The sequence below is a fragment of the Geospiza fortis genome, unplaced genomic scaffold, assembly GCF_000277835.1.
Source record: "Geospiza fortis unplaced genomic scaffold, GeoFor_1.0 scaffold171, whole genome shotgun sequence".
Taxonomy (NCBI): Eukaryota; Metazoa; Chordata; class Aves; order Passeriformes; family Thraupidae; genus Geospiza; species Geospiza fortis.
The window spans coordinates 3,151,223-3,169,690 of record NW_005054313.1 but is presented as its reverse complement, the minus strand read 5'-3'; the positions used below and the strand labels follow the sequence as shown (position 1 = coordinate 3,169,690).

Below are 18,468 nucleotides of genomic sequence, written 5' to 3'. Positions count from 1 at the left end.
CACCCTGTTAGTCTTGAAAATGAACACTGGGTAGGGCAGCACTTAGAATTCACCAGCAGCATTAGCCAACTCCTATTTCATCAATAAACTAGAGCATGTGCACCACTGATCAGCTGTTGTGGTCTTTCAGGAAGTGATTCCTAGAAAGGACAGTTACAGCCCTAAGGCATGAAGGAACGTGCATCTGCTCCATGTGCACAAGGGCCAGGGCTGTTTTCCATCACAACCTTCTTGCACCCCTCAAAATATGGATGTTGAGCACACAGATGCACTTACCTGGAAATTCTTGTTTTTCTGCTGGTTAAGTATAGTAGGTTGTTCTAAGCTGCCTTTCAGGAACTAACAGAAGGATACCAAAGTGAAAGCACACAACCAGACCAGACTGTGCTACAGAAGAGAGGATGGAGTGACCATTAATACAGAAGAAAGAAAAAGGCATTGCTCTACTGATGTAATTTTTGTTTCTCCAGCACTTCAAACTTGTTTGCAGCTTCCAAGCTTCTGGAAAACAATCAGTATTGGTCTTAATTCCACCAGCAAGACAGACACAGACAGACAGGTAAAAGCTCAAAATGTAAGACTTTTGAATGCTAACCTTATCAGAAAAGGAAAACTAACCCTAATCCATAGCAGAGAAATATGTAAGATGCAACTAAAAGAAGTTTTTAAACTAATCAGCTCTATGCAAAACAGTATTTTTATCAGGAGAACCTTTAAACTGTATGAGTCAGACTGTTATTATGTACAATCCTGATCATTACATAACAGCTGAGAATGAAAAACCAAACCCAAGATACATTTAACAGGATATATTTTTAAATAATTTCTTCATTAAGGTTTTTAATGCATGTGTACATGAAAATTTATATTAAAAAATTAAAAAGGAAAATCTTGTTTGTTTAGAATAACTCTGAAGTGCACAAATATTGACAAAAGCTAACAGAAAAAATAATACAGCTCTGCTTTTTTATTAAGTAGTGTTGCAATTACTTAGAGCTGGCAAATAAATGCAATCCTCTGAGTTTTAGAGATTCTCACAAAAAGGACAACATTTTATTATATACATAATCTGATGTGCAAGTATGCAATCAATATGTACACTTACATTCCTAACTGTTTACATCGTTCTAGAGTATTCACAGTAGAGTCAAGCTTAAGGTTAGAAATGTGAAAAGGCCATTAACAGTGAAAGAAAAAAATAAACCAAGATATGCCTTGGGATTTTAAGACATTTTAAACTACTTGTTAATAGATTTCAGATGACTAAGCTAGAATTTAATTTTGGAGCAGACTAAAAATATAGTTCTTTTTTAAATAAACAGTAATGCAAGTATGCTTGTAAATGGTTCCACAGATGGCAGTATGACCACAAGCGTTGCCCATCAGTCTCTGATTGTGAAGCACTGCTATGGCCCCAGCGAGCCCTGCTGGCAGACACCCTGCTCCTCCCACTCCAGTGACTGTGTCTGCTGCACTGCTGCATATTTATGTGCATTCCCAGGCCTACTTTGCTCTTGAAGAAAGAAAACCAGTTTCCTTAAGCCACATTGCTTTACGTGGCCATGTCTACTGCTCGCTGTTCATAGGAAGTATAGAAGAGAATGTAAGCAGCTGAGGACTTCACCGAGGACGCCGAGATCTCAGACACTTCGTGGTCATCAAACTTAAACCAGCGTTGTTTTGAAGCATTTTTGCAGTAGGCTGTGTAGTGCCCCCCGTCCAGCCCACCGTAATGATTCTGTGAATGTAAGGCAAGGGTTAGTGGCCTTCAAAGCTGCCATTTCTTCCCTGGTTAGGGAAATAATCTAGAACATGAAATTTTTACTGAATCCCAATTGTTCTTTTTTAGAATGCAACTTAGTCTGCAGCCTGGCTGTATCTCACAGGCCACCCTGAGTCCTGGCATAAAGTGCAGCTGGATTTTGAAATGTGACTGGTTACTCACCGATACTGAGAACAGATTGTATCTCTTCAAGGAAGTCTTTGGACCAATAACATACTGAGAGAGGTCAAGAGTTTCCAGTGGAAAATCTACTGAAGTTTGAAGCTTTTGTTTCCATCTTCCATCATAGGAAAATCTAGAGAATTAAAAAGCACCATGAAAAGTTACAGGCTGATCACAAGCTATTCCACTGTATTAAGCGTGTTCATTTTCCCTGTTTTTAACCAGGATGTGATCTCAACTAAAGCCCCCAGTTCTGTTAACATTTGCTCATGTGTTTCTTAGCAAAAATAACAAGACATCACTTGTGCAAGTGCCTTGGGAATTACAGCCTTATAAAAGAAGCATCAGATAAAAATCAAATTCTTGCAACATTACAACTGGTAACCTATCTGTGACCTTCTCTAAGGTAAAATGCTCAGCTACTGCCATGGAACAATCCAGTTCCATCAAAGCCTGGTCATTTCATTCTAATTAATGTCCACCAATCACCATTTCCTTACCGTTTCAAGTGCACAAGAAGAACAGGTGGTAATTTCCAAATTTCTATTTTTTTCAAAGAATCCCTTCGAGTTTTGCAATGGCTACAGTAAAATCTATTGTTATCAGTGAGCTTTTCTTCTTTGGAGAACAATCTAAGGCATTCCTAAAACAAAATACAGAGATTGTGAATGATAGGCATTTATAGAAGTATAACAAAAAATGTTTGTTTCCCATTTGGTTGTTAACCTGCATTGGTTATCTGCATCCTACATTTCACTGAGGAAAAGTGACTTAAATCTATGTGTGGAAGCAAGTTTTACTGCAGATATTAATTAATGTCCTTCAGAATGTACAGACAATATTTTGTTTAAAACCACAGAATACTTACATTGTGACCTACCAAAGCAAGTAATATACATGCTGCTATTGCAGCTTCAGTATTTCCATCCTGCTTCTAACTTAAAACTTTTAAGGGATGACCTATTTCTTTAAACTTTAGAAGAATAAAAAAAAAAATGCAGATTCAGATCTGTTCATGTTTCAGGTCCACGCAAATTAAGCAGAACGCTGACCAGCCCCTTCAAGCAGAGGGTGAGCAGCAGCAGCATCACAATGAAATGCCAGTTTGCACTACAGGAGCAGTTTCTCTGCAGTTGCCCATACCTGCAGAGTGCATTTGCTGGAGGATGCAAGTGGTAATGAGAGATACATGAAAGCCTCGAAGGTTCGGGACCTCTTGTGACACGTCAGACACTGCACGGTGGATTTGAACTGCCCTTGGAACAGTGCCACAATGATGGACTCGTTGAGCTGTTTGTGTTTGTGCCAGGCTATTTCTGCTGCACTTGAGTCATCCAGGTGATCATTATTTTCTTCCTTGTATCTTTTCCTGTTGTCAGCCTGGATAGCAGAAGTTTAAATACCACAGCAATATATTAACATATATGGAAGTAAGAAGTCTCACCTATAGGCAAGCATATGATTGATTATTCACAAGAATATTTAAACATGTCAGTGTAGCCATCCAGTTCTTGTCTAGTGAGGCTTCTTCTGTGACTCCCTCCACCACCTTATACCTACTACTTCAGAATTCCTACTTTAATTCTGAATAATCACCTTTCTTTCTATACAAGGTTGCAGTAACATAAGATTATGGAATAAGAAAGTATTTTAAAAATTTCTCTGAATCTTCTGACAGATATATAATTTAAGTGTATTTCTTACTTTATTTAGGTCCTCATGCAAGCCATCCATTAGAAAGAGAAGCAATTCTTGGGAGTCCTGTTGGCTATATCCTGCAAATTGGTCATTAATCTTCCCAATTGTAATTTTGAAGTCTTTTGGACTGATATATTTATACTGTCCTGCCCATAAAGCTTTCATTATTACACCAAACTCTTCAGCCACTTCACCTTTATGCCCCAGGAAATTTGACCTATAAAATAAGAAACAAAAAAAATCTGAGCCATTCAAATAACTAGGTTTTAATATTAACATTTTTAATTCAAAACATGATCCAAATTTTAAAATAATTTCTTTAGACCAAGGAAAACTGGCTGTTAGACTGAGTTAAATTTTCATCAATGTCAACCCTGTAATTTGGTACCTTTTTCCAGATGGAAGGTACAGCTGTTTTCAGCATGTTTTGTGAACTATTTAAATATTCAGTTTGGTTGTAAGAGACTCTAGCACACATGTATTTTATGAACATGGTGACCAAAATTTAATTATCACAGTCCAGTAAAACTTATTTAGTGACACACAAGAATTTTGAAAATGTCAAGGTGCCCAAAAGTTACCATTTGCCTCCTACTTAAAAAAACCAAACAGCCCCACTAAGTGATCTTCTTGAATGGGCAAGTATAAAGGCAGATGAGAGATTGTTACCTGTTAATATCAGCTTGATACAAGTTTCTGTTGAAATACTCAGCCAGGTGAGGTGCATTGCACAGACACTGTAATATGGAATTCATGTAGCAAGTGTTCCCTAGATTACGAAGTCCTGTCAGAGCTGGTCCCGAGCCCCCAAACACAGGATTGAGATTGCGAATCTGCGATGCAGAGAGCCTGGAAATTTCTGCTTTAGTGTAACAGGCAGGTCTATAAGCAAAAAATTACTTTTTAGGAGTCTCAGACTTGACAAAGTTGTGCACATAAGCCAATAAGACACCACACCTCACCCACCACCCACAGGGATTGGACCATCCATGTACCAAATACCATCATTTAGGGTACTCAAAACCAGCCAATGCAACAGTGAGAAATCCATATACACTGGCCTATAATGAGGCTGAGTTTTAGGCACCATCAGCTCTGAGATTTATGTATTTTTTTTCCTTTATTTCTTTAATTCACAGATGAAAAATTACCTGTTTAATACAGTTTAAAATGTGAAAACTTGCATTTCACAAACTGTCAGAAGATAGAATTTTAGTATGTTAATACAAATAACGGAACTTAAAAAGCAACTGTCATCCAATTAATAGACTGTAACCTCTGAAATTCCTGCTAATACATAACTATTATATTGATTTCTCAAAGAGAACCGCTCCATTGAACTACACTGAACTTCTAGCAATGAAATTTCAGTCTATTACTCATGCATCCTTTCAAACCCACTTAGAAAACAGTAATGAATTTCAATTGCTTAAACACAAAGAAAAGTCCTTTGTGCTGTCATACTGCCTGAGTTGTGATCTAACTTATCAAGCAAACATACTTATTGTCACGATTGACTGCAGGAGTGACAGGAATTCTTTTCTTGTCTTCTTCCTGAATGGCTTGGGTGATATCTGGGGACGAGTAGGAGCGCTTGAGCTTGGAGTGTTCCCTCTCCCGCTCAACTGCCACCTTTGCCTTGGCTTTCCGGGTGGGAGGGGTTGATGGAGGAGTGGCTGCAGGAGCCATTTCTGGTGGGTACATCTGAACAGTGTTGGTTGGTGAGTGATAGTAACGATAGGTTCCAGTGATGTCATCCAGGAACTTCGGGGAAAAAAAACAATAGTTTTAAACTCAAGTGAAAATCCATCATTAACTTACCTATGAATAAATTGCTGTGAGAACAGCAACGAGTTTTTCAGACATTGGGATATTAAGTTGTGACTGGCTTCAACACTCAATGGATTAAATTTAGAAGGGGAATTTTCATCAAAATGCCTATTAAACAGCAAAAACCAGGAACAGCAGATTAACTGCCCTAGTTTGATTAGAAATAATATTAAAATTCAGAAAGTAACTGTGTGGAAGTTAAAGGGGAGTAAAAAAAATTAAACAAGATCTAATTTAAAAGTAAGACACAACTGAAATACAGGACAAAACGACACAGAACAGTTTGATTTTCATTTCAGAACAGGAGTTACCTTTACCCAACCTGCAGGCAGCCCTGGGACTATCCTTCCCATCTCCTCACTTCGTGCTCTTATTAATGGCTCCCGCTGGGACTAATAAACAAAGAGAAAAGTAAGGTATGTACAGTTCCCTATGCAGAGCAACAAGCTGCCTGTGATTTCTCTATGGAGTTACATGATTCAGCGCAAACAGTACAACAAATCCTTGATTATAGATAGAAATAAAATGTATTGTAATGGCAATTTAGTATTTTCTATTGCTCAATCTAAACAAAAAACATTGGAATCTAAACAAAACGTTTGCTGACACATTCCAAAAAAACAAGAAACAAACCAACCATTTAGTCTCATGAAAGTCACAAAACTCATTTTTTTTCCCCCTGAAGAATCAGGAAATAGTAGGAGTATGTGCTTCTGTTAAACACATAAGGCTGAGCTTTTTTCCCTCTTAAAGTAGCACTTGAAGGTGTATGCATGAGATGACAAATGCATGGAGAATGTTTGTTAGTGCCACAAGAAATACATCAAGACTTCTAATGGAAGTTTCAAGTATTTTTCATATGAATATGACAAATGAAAAAAAGCAAAAAACCACTGTGAATATGGCACAGTCTTTTCTTAAGATGATGATTTTAAAAACTGAAATGAAATGGAGTTTAACATAATATAATAATCATAAAGCATCTGTGCTTGATTATTTTGACTACATACAATACATTTGTATTTACTTTAAGTCTTTCAGTATCTTGTTCAGAATCCTCTCTAAGGGGTCCTGGCTTTTGAGCTTCACTGTCTGGTTGTCCTTTAACCCCCATTTGCTGCAAAAGATTTTGAAAGAAGGCTTCAATTTTCATCTGGCATGTCAGAAAAGAATGCTGATAAAGCAGAGTTATACTTTCTTTTTTGGTTGTTAAATGCATGTACCACAACAAAGTGGTTAAAGCTGATAATTTTTATTCCTTCTATATACTCTAGGCAATTCACTGGAATAGTTTTTGAAACTGAATGTTGTATTACAGTTTGTTCTGTAGTTTCAACAGCTCAGAAATAAAGTGCAGAAGTTCCACCTATGCTACCTTCCACCCTAAAAGTTGTTGGGTTTGTAATTTGTTGTTAAACTTCAGGCTTTTTTCCCTTTCACTCCTCACTTATCAAACCTCTCCATGGAAAAGGCAAACTGTGAAGCCAACACGAATTCGGTTCATCATAAGCCATCATTTTGGGATTATGTGACGTTTCGCAATCAGTCAAAAGCTCATGAATGACTGTGCTAAATTTGCACAGGAAGATGTATTTTTGCTTTCTTGTGCATTTGGATTAAACAAACATCAGAATACGATCAAATCACAACTGCAATTACAAAAGCAGAGAAAAATATCCTAATGCAAGTTCTTGAGAAGTGGTTTTAAAGACATCTGTTCCATTGTTAGCTTGCAAGTGGCTTCTGTTCTATGATCAGATGATTTGTACATTGAGAAATTTCGCAGTTTTTATCAAGAATGACGGAAGAAAGAACTGCGACACTCCTCCCTTCCCCCCAAGGTTTGGAACTGGACTGTTTTCAGCAAAAATCCTAGATGAGGATGTTGCTTTACTTCCTGTGCCAGGTAACAAAATCCTCTTCTGTCAGTGTTTCTACAGCTGGGGGCACTAAAGGGTTCCTTATGACACCATTATGTCCTTAACACCACATACAGGACCAAGCTGGCACAAGAGATTAAATACCACCAGGCTTCTATTTTTGAAACAGAGGGTTGCAGTCTATGAACCATCATCCCTTCTAGCTCCATGTGTAATCCCGTGGGGATTACATGCTGCCCACCTACAAGAAAGAAACAAGCTTGTCTTGGGGAAAAAAAAAATCTATTTGTGTCTTTGTTTTAACTCCCTCCTCTACTTTTATGTAAAATGTAGTCTAAATACACATCCAATTATATATTTCAAATTGCTAGATTAAAACGGGACTATTCAGAATGATTTAAGTACATAACTACTTCACACTTGATAATGATTTTCTTTTTCACTGACCTTGCCTGGAACAGTCACAAAGGTCTGAGATGCATCACCCAGTGCCCGTTTCTGTGTTTCTGGTGTTCGAGTTCCCTTTTCTCTTTCTTCCATTGATATTTTGTCAATCTCAATCCTTTTTGCTCCAATGTTTTCTGGTTCATTTTTATTTTGCTTTTTTGCTTCTACTGCTTCTCTGTGTGCTCTTTCTTGTTCCTTTTCCTCCTGTTCTCTTTTTATTTGTTCATCCCTCTCCTTCTGCTCTCTGTCCTCTTTTGATTGCTGTAGCTTTTCTTTGTGTTCCTTTTCCTTCTGTTCTTCTTTTGCCTTTTGTTCTTGTTCTTTTCTTTCTTGTTCTTCTTTTTCTCTCTTGAGCCTCTCTCTCTGTTCCTGCTGTTGCCTCTCCCGCAGTTCCTTTTCCCGTCTGTTTTTCTCTAACAAAGCAGCAGTTTCTGCATGGACCCGACTTTTTTCTTCTTCTGTCAGAGTGTTCCTTCCATCATGCAAGGGCTTTGTGGAGCGGTCTGGAACTATTCTTCCACTCTCACCAGACTGGCTGTCACTGATTGTACTTGCAGGTTTTGCTCTGTTATCACCAAGGATTCTTAGTGAAGGCTTTTTAGAACGGTCCACCTGTAACACAGGCGCAGAACACAGAGTGCAGAACAATTCACTACAGCTACCACTACTCTCTTTGCTAAGCTCTTCCTAAGTGAGATTTGTAAGAGAATAAAGATTATATCAAGTTGACTTCTGCCAGAGAGAGAGATCTTTCAATTTCATTACATCTTCTCATTCAAACTGCTTGTTAGTAAAATTAGGTATTCATTCCAGGTGTGAACTAATAAACAAGCCCTAAAGAATCATAAGGACAGCATTATGCACTGTTACAACAACCCTCTATTTTTGAGCTTTCAAAGGTGGATATTTTAGGGCAACCAGGCAGCCTAATTTGGGCTTGGCCCTCTCAATCATGTGACAAAGCACACGTTCAAGGCAGATCTGCTTGATGGGAAGGGGTATTTAAGAATGGCTTATGTTCAGCTGTTGCCAGTAGGTTGTTTTTGAGGGTGGAGTGGGTGTTCTGAAGAAATAAAAGCTCATCTGGTTCAGGGACAAACAGAAATAAGGTCTCTAAATTTTACAGTATAGGAGCTCTTGAATGAGATCTGTATTAAAGGCTGCATCTAGAAAGTGAAGAGCTTTTAGCCTTGTCTACTAAGGTAAGTATTATTTTAATGTAAGAACTCTACAAAGGTGTTTTTATAAAGTCTTATTCACCTAAAAGGAAGAAACAAATTCCTATACTTTCACTACTGGGCCCAGAGTGACAGAACACCTAAATGTTTTATTATTTGAATGAAGATACAGTGGCTGGAAATCAGACCTGTGGACCAGCTAAGGTAAATCATGGCTTAACTGTCTTCTCTGTATTTCATCCTATGTTGCTTTAAGTAGAAAGGTTACTTATAAATTTTCTGAATTAGTGATCAATTGCTGACCTTGAATTTCTCACATGCTCACGTAAAAACATTTATGAAAAGTTCTGCAATTCTCTTAAGTGTATTTAGTTTCATATAATTCTGCAGATCAGTTACAACAGCTTCACAGACCACCAAGAGTCTCTGTACCACTATACTCACATACAAGGCTTAAACAAATGTATTGAGTATGTTTACTTGTGAATTTAGAGTTCTGGGTGTGGTGGGTTCTAACACGTTAACCATATACTAACTGAAAAAAGGAACAGGCCAAAAAGCTTACCTCAGGGATACTTCTTGTAACTGACAAGGGATTAACTACAAAGGAACTGTCAGATTTTGGAACAGCAGCATCTTGTATGTTTGGTCGGTTAAGTGATTTTAGTCTCTCTTCCAAATTATCTCCCATTTCTTCATTTTCAGCAACAACAGGTAGCACAGGAGCTGGCTCTTCCAGAGATGGATATGTAAAATCCACTGCAGGAGGGGGTACAGGAGGGAACCATAAGAGAATTCTCAAAACAAAACCACAAAAGCAAAATAAACCCCCCATTCCAACCCAAAATTTAGCTTTTAGCCATAACAAGACTTTCCTAAAAACACCTGAATGAATGAAAGACTCATCCAGTAAGTACAAATGCTTGGTGGAGTGTTATCCTTTATACTTACAAGAAACAGTCACTGCTTCAGTCCTGCCATGCTGGGGTGGAGTTACTCTAGCATTTGTTGTATACTGGGGAAAACAAAGGAGCCAGTTTTCATAACCTCCCTCTAGAATTAAAGGTTCATTCTGCAGGATGGTTTTGCTTTCCCACTGTATGGGAAAAAAAATTTAAAGTTAATTGATTTAAAATAGAAAGTAAACTTTTACAGCTTAATAGTGTTGTTTAAATTTCTGTGCCTAGTCATAAAATTGAGAGATTGTTTTTTGAGATTTTTAAACAAGACACAGCGGTTGCAAAAATAGAGATCCTCTCTGTGTTTGAAGAATGCCCAGCACAGTTGGGTTCCTGGCTCTGCCTGCAACTGGGTGTGAATATTTCCAGTAGAGAAAGAACCACTTACTGCTACTTCACATAACAATCCTCCACACAGAAAAGTATTTTTATTACAGTATTTGCTTCAGTTTCTTATCTGGTATGTTTGCTGAGGGATTAGTGATTTAGAAAGCATAACATTGACTTTCTGAAACCCCTTGAGAGTTCAGGGTTCAGACTGCCCTCCTCCTGCTGTGCTCAGTACTTGTTCAGTACTAGTACATGAACAAGACAGTACAGAGAACAGCCTCTAAAGCAATTAAGAAGGAGAACTGCTGAACTATCTCTGAACCCCAGTCCTGGATGTCAAGGTAACAGAAAGATTTGCAGTCTTTCACAAGAGCCACCACTGTACAGAGGAGGGACAACATAGCCACAGAGAATTTGACTCGAAAATGTTGGGCATCTGCTCACTGTGGAGTCTATAAGCTCCCTGCACTGATGAAACTCAAATTTAAATTAATGTTTATCTAAGTTATATTCAAAAATGCAGAAAAGTTAACTGTGCTGAAAATATTTCTGAAGCCTCCTTCATTGCAGCCCCTCCACTGTAGGAAGTACCTGGCTGATAGGACTGCCAAGTGGGTGGCCAACCAGTTTCCAGGGATAAGGAATTACTGTTGTAATACAGGAGAGAAGGTGACTGTTCCTGGGAAACAGGACTAAAAGTATTTTCCCAAATAACTCTCTCAGCAAAGAACTCTAAGTTGATGAGCTGCTTGTTGAGGAAGTGAGTTGAATCATTCTGCTGTTTACCTGTTTAATAAATTATACTGTCATCTACCAGAGTACAGTATGAAACTTCAAACTACACTTCTGCTATCAAAACAAGCAGGCTTTGAAAACTCAACCAAGGGTCATTAAGGCCTCCATATACACATAAATATAAGTGCTTCAAGGCCTTTTTTACTAAGATGAATTAATTAATGAATTAAAGGATGAAATTTGCCAACCTTAAAAAGTGCATCTTTCAGGCTCTGTAGAGTTGTTCCCAGCTTTAAGTCTTCAGCAGAACTAAACCAGTCTAGCAGTATAACATAATGGAACTGTCCTCTCCTCTTCCATGAATCCCTAGACTCTTCTGGGAGTCTAGCTTCAATCAGGTAAGCAGTATCTCTGAAATTAATTAACATGCATTTAAAGATTCATGTACAAATAACATTCTGTCCAACAATATATAATCCACAGATGTTTATGTGCTTGGATAAAATAAATATGCATTGTGTTGACGTCAGTACATGCAAGAATAGTGCTGTGCAGATACATCTTACCCACTGGTACAGCAGGGATTCTGACATTAGGTGTACAAGCTTTAAAAGCATGTACTTTTTTAGAAAATTAAGTATTTTACTCTCATTTAACATCATGTCTTACCCAGGATGGATAGCTTCTTCTGGGACACTGATGGATTTTGGAATACAGGATTCCTGATAATCCTTTGATTTTCGAGCATCCATTATAAGCAATTCAATATTTTTGTCTGACATCATCGCAAACAGCCTCTCAGGTGTGACTGCTCCTTGAAAGAGAGAAGCAATTACATGTAAGAAGCCACATTATAAATGAAGATAGCTATGAATGGCTATGGTATCTGACTGGTGCAATCAAGACTGCAAACAGATGAAACAGGAGTAAGAAGTCCCACAAAGTCATGGAGGTGAGACATTACAGTGTGGGCCTTTTGCTCCCACTGCTGTAGTGATCAGCACCTGATCTGTTAGATTAGACAATACTGAATATTTCAGTGATAAACAAGTTTAATGTATTGTGGTCTCATTTAAATCAAGCTATATAGGCAAGCATTTGTGAACTACATGCTGCAGATATTCCTCTTAAGAATTCTAGAGAACATTTTCACATACTCATTACAAGAACAAAAAGCTGAAGGTTGTAAGGAGAATGGAAAAATTTTCTATTTAATTGAATAAGCTGTCATATTTCATCCTTTCCTATCAGCAGTAGAGCTGTTTTTCTTTCTAACCTGACCACTACAGGACTAGTTCATCTTCCATTACTGAACAGTTGAAAAACTGACTACAGATCTCTAAGTTTATGAAAAGTAATGAAGGCTTTAATACAGAGTTTAATGAATTACTGATTTGTTGTAACTGAAATGCAGGATACTAGAATTTCATCAAAGTATTTTGACTGTGAAATGACTCCTGAGAAGGACTGCAGCTCTGAGGTGATTAGTGCACAGCCATACAGAAACATTTTTCACATTTGTGTGAGCACTGCATCTCTTACCACTCAGGCCATCAGACTGATCTTTTCTTTCCAGTGATTGCTTTGTCTCACCATTAATCTGTATAAGTGAAAAAAAAAAGTTTAGCATGTAGTACTGAGAACTAAGGTGGCCAAGAGACAATGACTCTCACAGAGCCTGAAGGAAACTTGTCAGACAATTAAGCCACAGGAACAAACACAGCACAAGGGAGCTGCATCTGAAGATGTGCTCACAAATGTACTCAAAAGATACTGAGGCTGCTGCCCTGCCTAGACAGAAAACAGTTAGAGAGGTAATACAACCTAGGACACCATCATCTAACAGAAGAAATTCTTTAAGTATTTGTCGAGAATTAAGTGTTAATTGTTTCCACACTACTACTAAAAAGTCAACCTTCCCCTAAAATGGAGACATGTTATCCTTAGTATCAGTTTGTCACCATTACCTTGGGTTTCTTGCACCAATTCTGGCATAAAACAGAAATTGACTTAATCATAAAGCTTAGTCTCTCTTATACAAGACTTGGAGGCTACTAGGACTTCACATATTCCAAAGAAATTTCAAAGAAGGATTATGGAGAGTGTACATTACTTCAAAAAACCCTCACCTTGATTCTGAACAGGAAATAGCTACTAGTAGAGACGAAATTCTAGATTGAAACTATACATTCAGATTGAATTAGAGTTTGTAAACATCTTCACTTACCCTTTGGCTTTTTCCTTTGGAATCTACAGCACTTTCTGAGGAGTTTTTGGCTGAGCTCTTTCCATCATCTTTTGGTTCTTGCTTTTTCTGCAGCTCTTGTCTGTCCCTCTCTTCAAGTTTTTTCCGAACTTCAGCCTCCTCGTATCTATTGGGGGAAAAAAAGTGCCTTTTTTCAATATTGTGGTTTTGGCTAACCTTGAATTATTAGTATCAAAATCAGTAAGTCTTCAGTCAAAAACTTAAAAGAATTATTTAGAATTTTAAAAAGTTAAAGTATTGCCAGTTTTTGTATTCCAACGAACTCCATATTGCTTCCTAACTATGTGGTCTTATCTCTCCCACTTTTGGGTTGGTTTTCTTATTGTTAAATCTTGGTTTGAGTCCTATTACATAGCCACTGATTGTAAAGCTATTTTTTTTCTTCAAACCTGGGGTCATGCTTAGCTATGGTATCTCTGAATGTTTTTCACTTTCCACAGACAACTGTAGGTACTGGTGACTTACAGGTAAACTCCAACATATTACAACAGTCATCCCAGGTATTTTATTTCATTTTGCAATGGAGCCAGTGAAGAGTAAGTTAGCTCAGATATCTAAATTTGCATTTTCTGGGAAGTTGGATCAGAACTGCTTATACAGTAATCACTGTCAGAATGTGAGTTGACTCCATGATGTGCTCACCTGTGTGCCTGGTGCTTATTTCAAAAACTGGGCCTACAGGGAAGCCAATGCAAGAACTGTGTTCACTCAGGAGTTTTGGGGGATGAGGTCTTGCGTACAACTGTCCTTTTCATAAAGCCTCAGATTTGAAAATTACCCTCCCAGCCTTTCACCACTGGAAGGACAATCATGGTATTGTAAGGCAGTGATCTCCAAACTACAGTTTTCAGATCACCCACTGGAGGTTTGTACAGTCACATCATTGTTCAATAGTATGCACTTACATTTAATACAACTGAGTAGTTTAAGGGTTACTAGTATCATAAAACAAAAATAGAATGTTTGACCTAACAATTTGGATGACTGAAGCAAGAAGTAAAACATGAACTCAGAATGTGTTAGTAAGTGCTCATGTTAACCAGATGTTGCGTAATGAGGGTTAAAATAACAATGACAATACGGCTGTATGTTAATAACCTAGATCATTCAAATTCCACCTCCAAGTCTACTGCACTAATTGCCCACTAAGAGGAAGGAGGCACCAAATCTGTAATTTTATTTTTAAACAGGCTTCTTGATTTGGCACAGGCATTGTAAGTTAGAACTGAGCATTTTGTTCCCACTTGGAGTTAATGACACTAAAGCGTATTTCACATTTTAGTTTAATTTGGTCAGTATGAAATATTTACCCATCAATTTCCTATTTATACTTCTGAAGCACGTAGTAGGTCATTCATGTAAGCATTCCTGTCCCTATACAAGTTTCATCAGCTCTACTTTTAGTTAACAATTAACATTCAAACTATTTGCTGGCCTACTGCCTGGGGAAGAAATTATACAAATAATTTCCTTGAAACTACTTCTGTAGTTACGCAGGAGTCATGTTTCATTTCTGTTACCTTTAAATATTTACACATTTTGCCAGAGTAGTTAAAAGTTACTGCATCAACTCCAAAACTCCATTCCTTTCATAAAAAGACATAAGTTACTTAAACAGGTCTCTACATTTTGGGTTTCTCTGATTCTATCAATGTTTACTCTTAGAGTGAATCTGTAGCTGTCTTTAATTGTCTTTAAGACTCACCTAAACAAAGAAAATTTAAAGATTGTTTCATACATAGTGTCATGAAATCTTTGTGAAGTCACTCTTTACATACATGTAACTACACTCACAGTTCACCCAAACTAACTTTATAGATTTAGCACTTTGGAGGTATAAAATACACTTTCACAAGAATACTTGGGAGGAGGGGGGTGGGACATGACACTTGTGAAGGGAAATGTGCCCAGCTGCAGAGAGACAGAGTAAGAGTGAGAAAGTTGCTAAGGATGCAAGAAGCAGAAAAGGCTGGAAATAAGAACTACTGTGCTAAATATCACCTAAAGATAGACCCTACTTTACAACTTCTTACTAACACAATTTCATGGTTTATGGCACAAAGATGTAACTTGTCAGCTGATAATCAGGTACCCAAAAGCCCAATAGCATCTGCTCATTTACATACTTGCAGAGCTGTGCATTCCACACACATATCTGCAAGTGGCTAAAGAATCAAAACCTGGCATTTCTTAGTGTAAACTATATCCAGACTAGGGGGACTTTTTAGCCTATCTGATTATTAGGAACGTTCATTAATGTATTTGGGCTCAGATGACCTTATGATTAAAAGGCTGAGGAGGCTCTTGATCGTCTCTCCTGTATATGTACTTCAGACCTTGTAGTTTCTTCTTATTAGTCAATTAACAAAACTAGAAGACACTGTCAACAAACCAAAGTTACTAGGAATTAGCAGACAATGTACAAAATGACAAGTTATTGGAGTGTGTGGCAGTGAAAATTTTCTATAGTATAAGACTTCTGGGAATAAATTTAAGGTCTCAAGAGTTTCAGGTACCTATGGTTTACTCAAGTGCAATTGCTTACTACTAAATAGCATGAAAATCTGCACTTGGCACAGATACAGGCTCAGGGTAAAAGGAATAATGCCTTAGCCATCAACTATATTACATACCTGAGTTTAAGGCTGTCTGACAGTATTTCAGCTTCATCAAGAGCTTTTTTTAAATTTGTAGGTCCCAGAATTGAATGAAAATAATCCTAAAATGACAAGCATCACATAATATAAATATGCAGTCTAACAATGCCTATTTCTGTGCATGTCAAGAGTCACTAATGTATGGAGAGTTGATATTATAATATTAATGCTAAAAAAAGAACTAGTTTGAATCAAAGCATTTTCTATTCAAATATGAGTTTGTAAGTAAGACTAAAGTCTAAGTCTAAGACTTACTAAAGTCTTTCTTGTTTAGTGTAAAGACTAGACAAGGCAACTTCACCAAAGAAGTCTGACTGGTAAAAATTATGGGAATACCTTTCCATGAAAAAATATTCACAGATCTGACAATTTGTATAGTTCATACATAAAAGGAAAACTGTAAAAAAAATTAACACGAGACTTGTCAGAAAACAAGAAAGAAAAAAATCAGCACCGTGAGACAGTTTACTTAATATCAGCGTGATCCTTTGAATGTGTATTAGTGTAATTCTCTGTACTTCTCATACTTTGACCAATGCAGAAGAGATCACTCGGAAAGCTTTTATACCTGCTGCTGCTTAAAATCAGGTCTCTTTCTAATAAGGTTATAAACAGCCACATATTTCATGTATAGGATGTAAGCTTTTTCTTCATCTCCATCCAGTCTGCTTTCCTCTGCTGCCTTGAAAATCTTAAGGGCACTCTGCACATAACTGAAACCAAAGAACAGGAGTAAAGCACATTAATTGCTGACTTGTCCTCAAACACCTTTTCATTACAAGATGCCATCTTAAGTGTTTACAGATTTCACCCGTATATTAAGCGTTTGCTTTTACCACCTTAATATAAAGCTTTCATTAAATATGAATTGCAATCATCTTCCTCCAAATAATGTTTCTCTTTGCTAGTTTGTTTACCAGCCTTATTTAAAGTCTTCCATAATTAAATACCATAGTGAGATATGGAAAAAAGTACTCTTCCCTTCTAAGAATAACTTTCTTTCTAGGAAAAATTAAGTTATAGTAAGACAAAATTAAATCATCGATTGTCTAAAGATGCTAGAGGCAAAGCATTCAGACACTTGCTAAAGGTTTTGTCATTTTTACAGATTTGCATTAATGTAGCCTTTCCTCTAAGTATGTGGATTTTCATGGGCATTGTGCTCTGTCCAAGTCATGCTTTGGCAGTATGCCAAGTGACTTCTGAAGGCAGTAAGCACATCCAATGTGACAGCTGAGAGCCATATATAAGACTATTGAAGATTCTGTATCTAGCAGAAATTATTCAGGAAATTTAGATCCACATCAAATTTGTTCTGGAACCACTAATATTTTAACTATTAATTCAATTATAACATATATACCTTTTTGTACTGGTCTTTTCAGGTTTTACTTCTGTCTTCTTGTTGAGATCTTTCAATGAAGTAGAGAGGTAGAGCTCCTTAGGTACAGATGCCACAGCAGGCATGTTAATATTGTTACTTATGTCCCTTCTAGGATGTTACAGCTTCTTAGAAGTCTCTACCAATACTTTTCTGGAGGAGGAAAAAAAGGTAGGAAGAGCCAAATTATATTCCAATTACTTTTAGTACAGTAGTTATAGTTACCCGTGTAGGTTTATTACCTAATTTATCTCACCTTACATGAGCTAGCAAATAGAGTGTCTGAACAATTAATAGTATAAATTAATCTTTCAAAGTGACAGAATTATTTGAAATCACTTCATGTAATTGATCAAGAACGTCCAGCAATATCTGTGCTAACAGGGAAATTTTTAAAAAAGTGCTGACTCATGAATGTTCAAAATCATTATATCCAGCAAATTTATTCTACTCAAATGCCAGCAAGTATACTATCAAAAAATAGCTGTCTCCTCTGTACTCTGCAAATACACATTACTCCCTCTGAAAAATGACTTCTAATATCTTGCTAAGAGATAAGCTGAGAACAGGAAGGCTGCTACCATTAAAGTCTACTGAAACATCTTGGACATTCTGTAGGTCTTCAACTCCTTGGTGCCATTGGCTTTGTGCTTTCATTTGGAAGTGCTCTCCAGGCAGCCATGAAATAGTTAAGCAGAATTTGGTCACAAGGGACTGTTACATCACGTTATCTGAGACAGGGAAGTCCAGGAAGTCTCCTGCAGACAGTCTAACTAAAAGTCTTTGCATCTAGTACACAGTGAGCTATTTTTTTTTAGCCTTGGGGGTGGCAGGGGAGGAACTGAGCTCCCTCACAAGCAAGAGGGGAGACATTCAGATGTGAGCAATGCTGAAGGAATGAAGGGGGACTCGTTAGAAGACAGACCCTCAAATGGTATCAGCAAGGAAGTTATTCCCTAGCAGAGAAAAGCCACATGGCTTCTGACAAGATGAAGGTAAAGCATTCCTCTTCCACTCTCAATGTGATCAGCATCAAGTGTGACCAAAAAAAACCAGCCAGTGACCTCAGAGGGAAGTTTCACCTGACCAAATTGATCAGTAACCACTCAATGAGGTAGTTCCAATTTCCCTCCCTCTTTCTCAGGCTGGTCTGGTACTTCTC

At 37.5% G+C, this 18,468-nt stretch overlaps 1 protein-coding gene across 2 annotated transcripts; it reads right to left on the bottom strand.

Moving 5' to 3' along the window:
• Positions 1 to 630: 630 nt before the first annotated feature.
• Positions 631 to 17,460, bottom strand: USP8 (ubiquitin specific peptidase 8). Of its 2 annotated transcripts, XM_005419621.3 has the most exons (19): positions 17,289 to 17,460; positions 16,494 to 16,638; positions 15,902 to 15,987; positions 13,230 to 13,374; positions 12,545 to 12,602; positions 11,672 to 11,816; positions 11,251 to 11,413; positions 9,930 to 10,074; positions 9,544 to 9,737; positions 7,801 to 8,412; positions 6,501 to 6,590; positions 5,785 to 5,865; positions 5,145 to 5,407; positions 4,313 to 4,525; positions 3,650 to 3,860; positions 3,089 to 3,325; positions 2,446 to 2,588; positions 1,946 to 2,078; positions 631 to 1,738 (listed from the first exon to the last, which is right to left on the bottom strand). In XM_005419621.3, the coding sequence occupies exons 1-19, from the start codon at positions 17,390 to 17,392 to the stop codon at positions 1,553 to 1,555; spliced, it is 3,354 nt and encodes a 1,117-aa protein (XP_005419678.1). In that variant the 5' UTR covers positions 17,393 to 17,460; the 3' UTR covers positions 631 to 1,552. The 2 variants fall into 2 exon arrangements, with proteins under 2 accessions (XP_005419678.1, XP_005419679.1); XM_005419622.2 differs by lacking the exon at positions 6,501 to 6,590.
• Between the last annotated feature and the right edge of the window lie 1,008 nt (positions 17,461 to 18,468).

What these genes read in the sequence shown, in the direction of transcription:
- USP8 (XM_005419621.3), bottom strand. Translation starts at nt 17,392, where the DNA reads ATGCCTGCTGTGGCATCTGTACCTAAGGAGCTCTACCTCTCTACTTCA. An exon ending in TCAGACAGCCTTAAACTCAG is followed by an intron (nt 13,375 to 15,901) that starts GTATGTAATATA and finishes TTCCCCCAATAG; the next exon opens with ATACGAGGAGGCTGAAGTTC. An exon ending in TGCATGAGGACCTAAATAAA is followed by an intron (nt 3,326 to 3,649) that starts GTAAGAAATACA and finishes TCTGCTATCCAG; the next exon opens with GCTGACAACAGGAAAAGATA.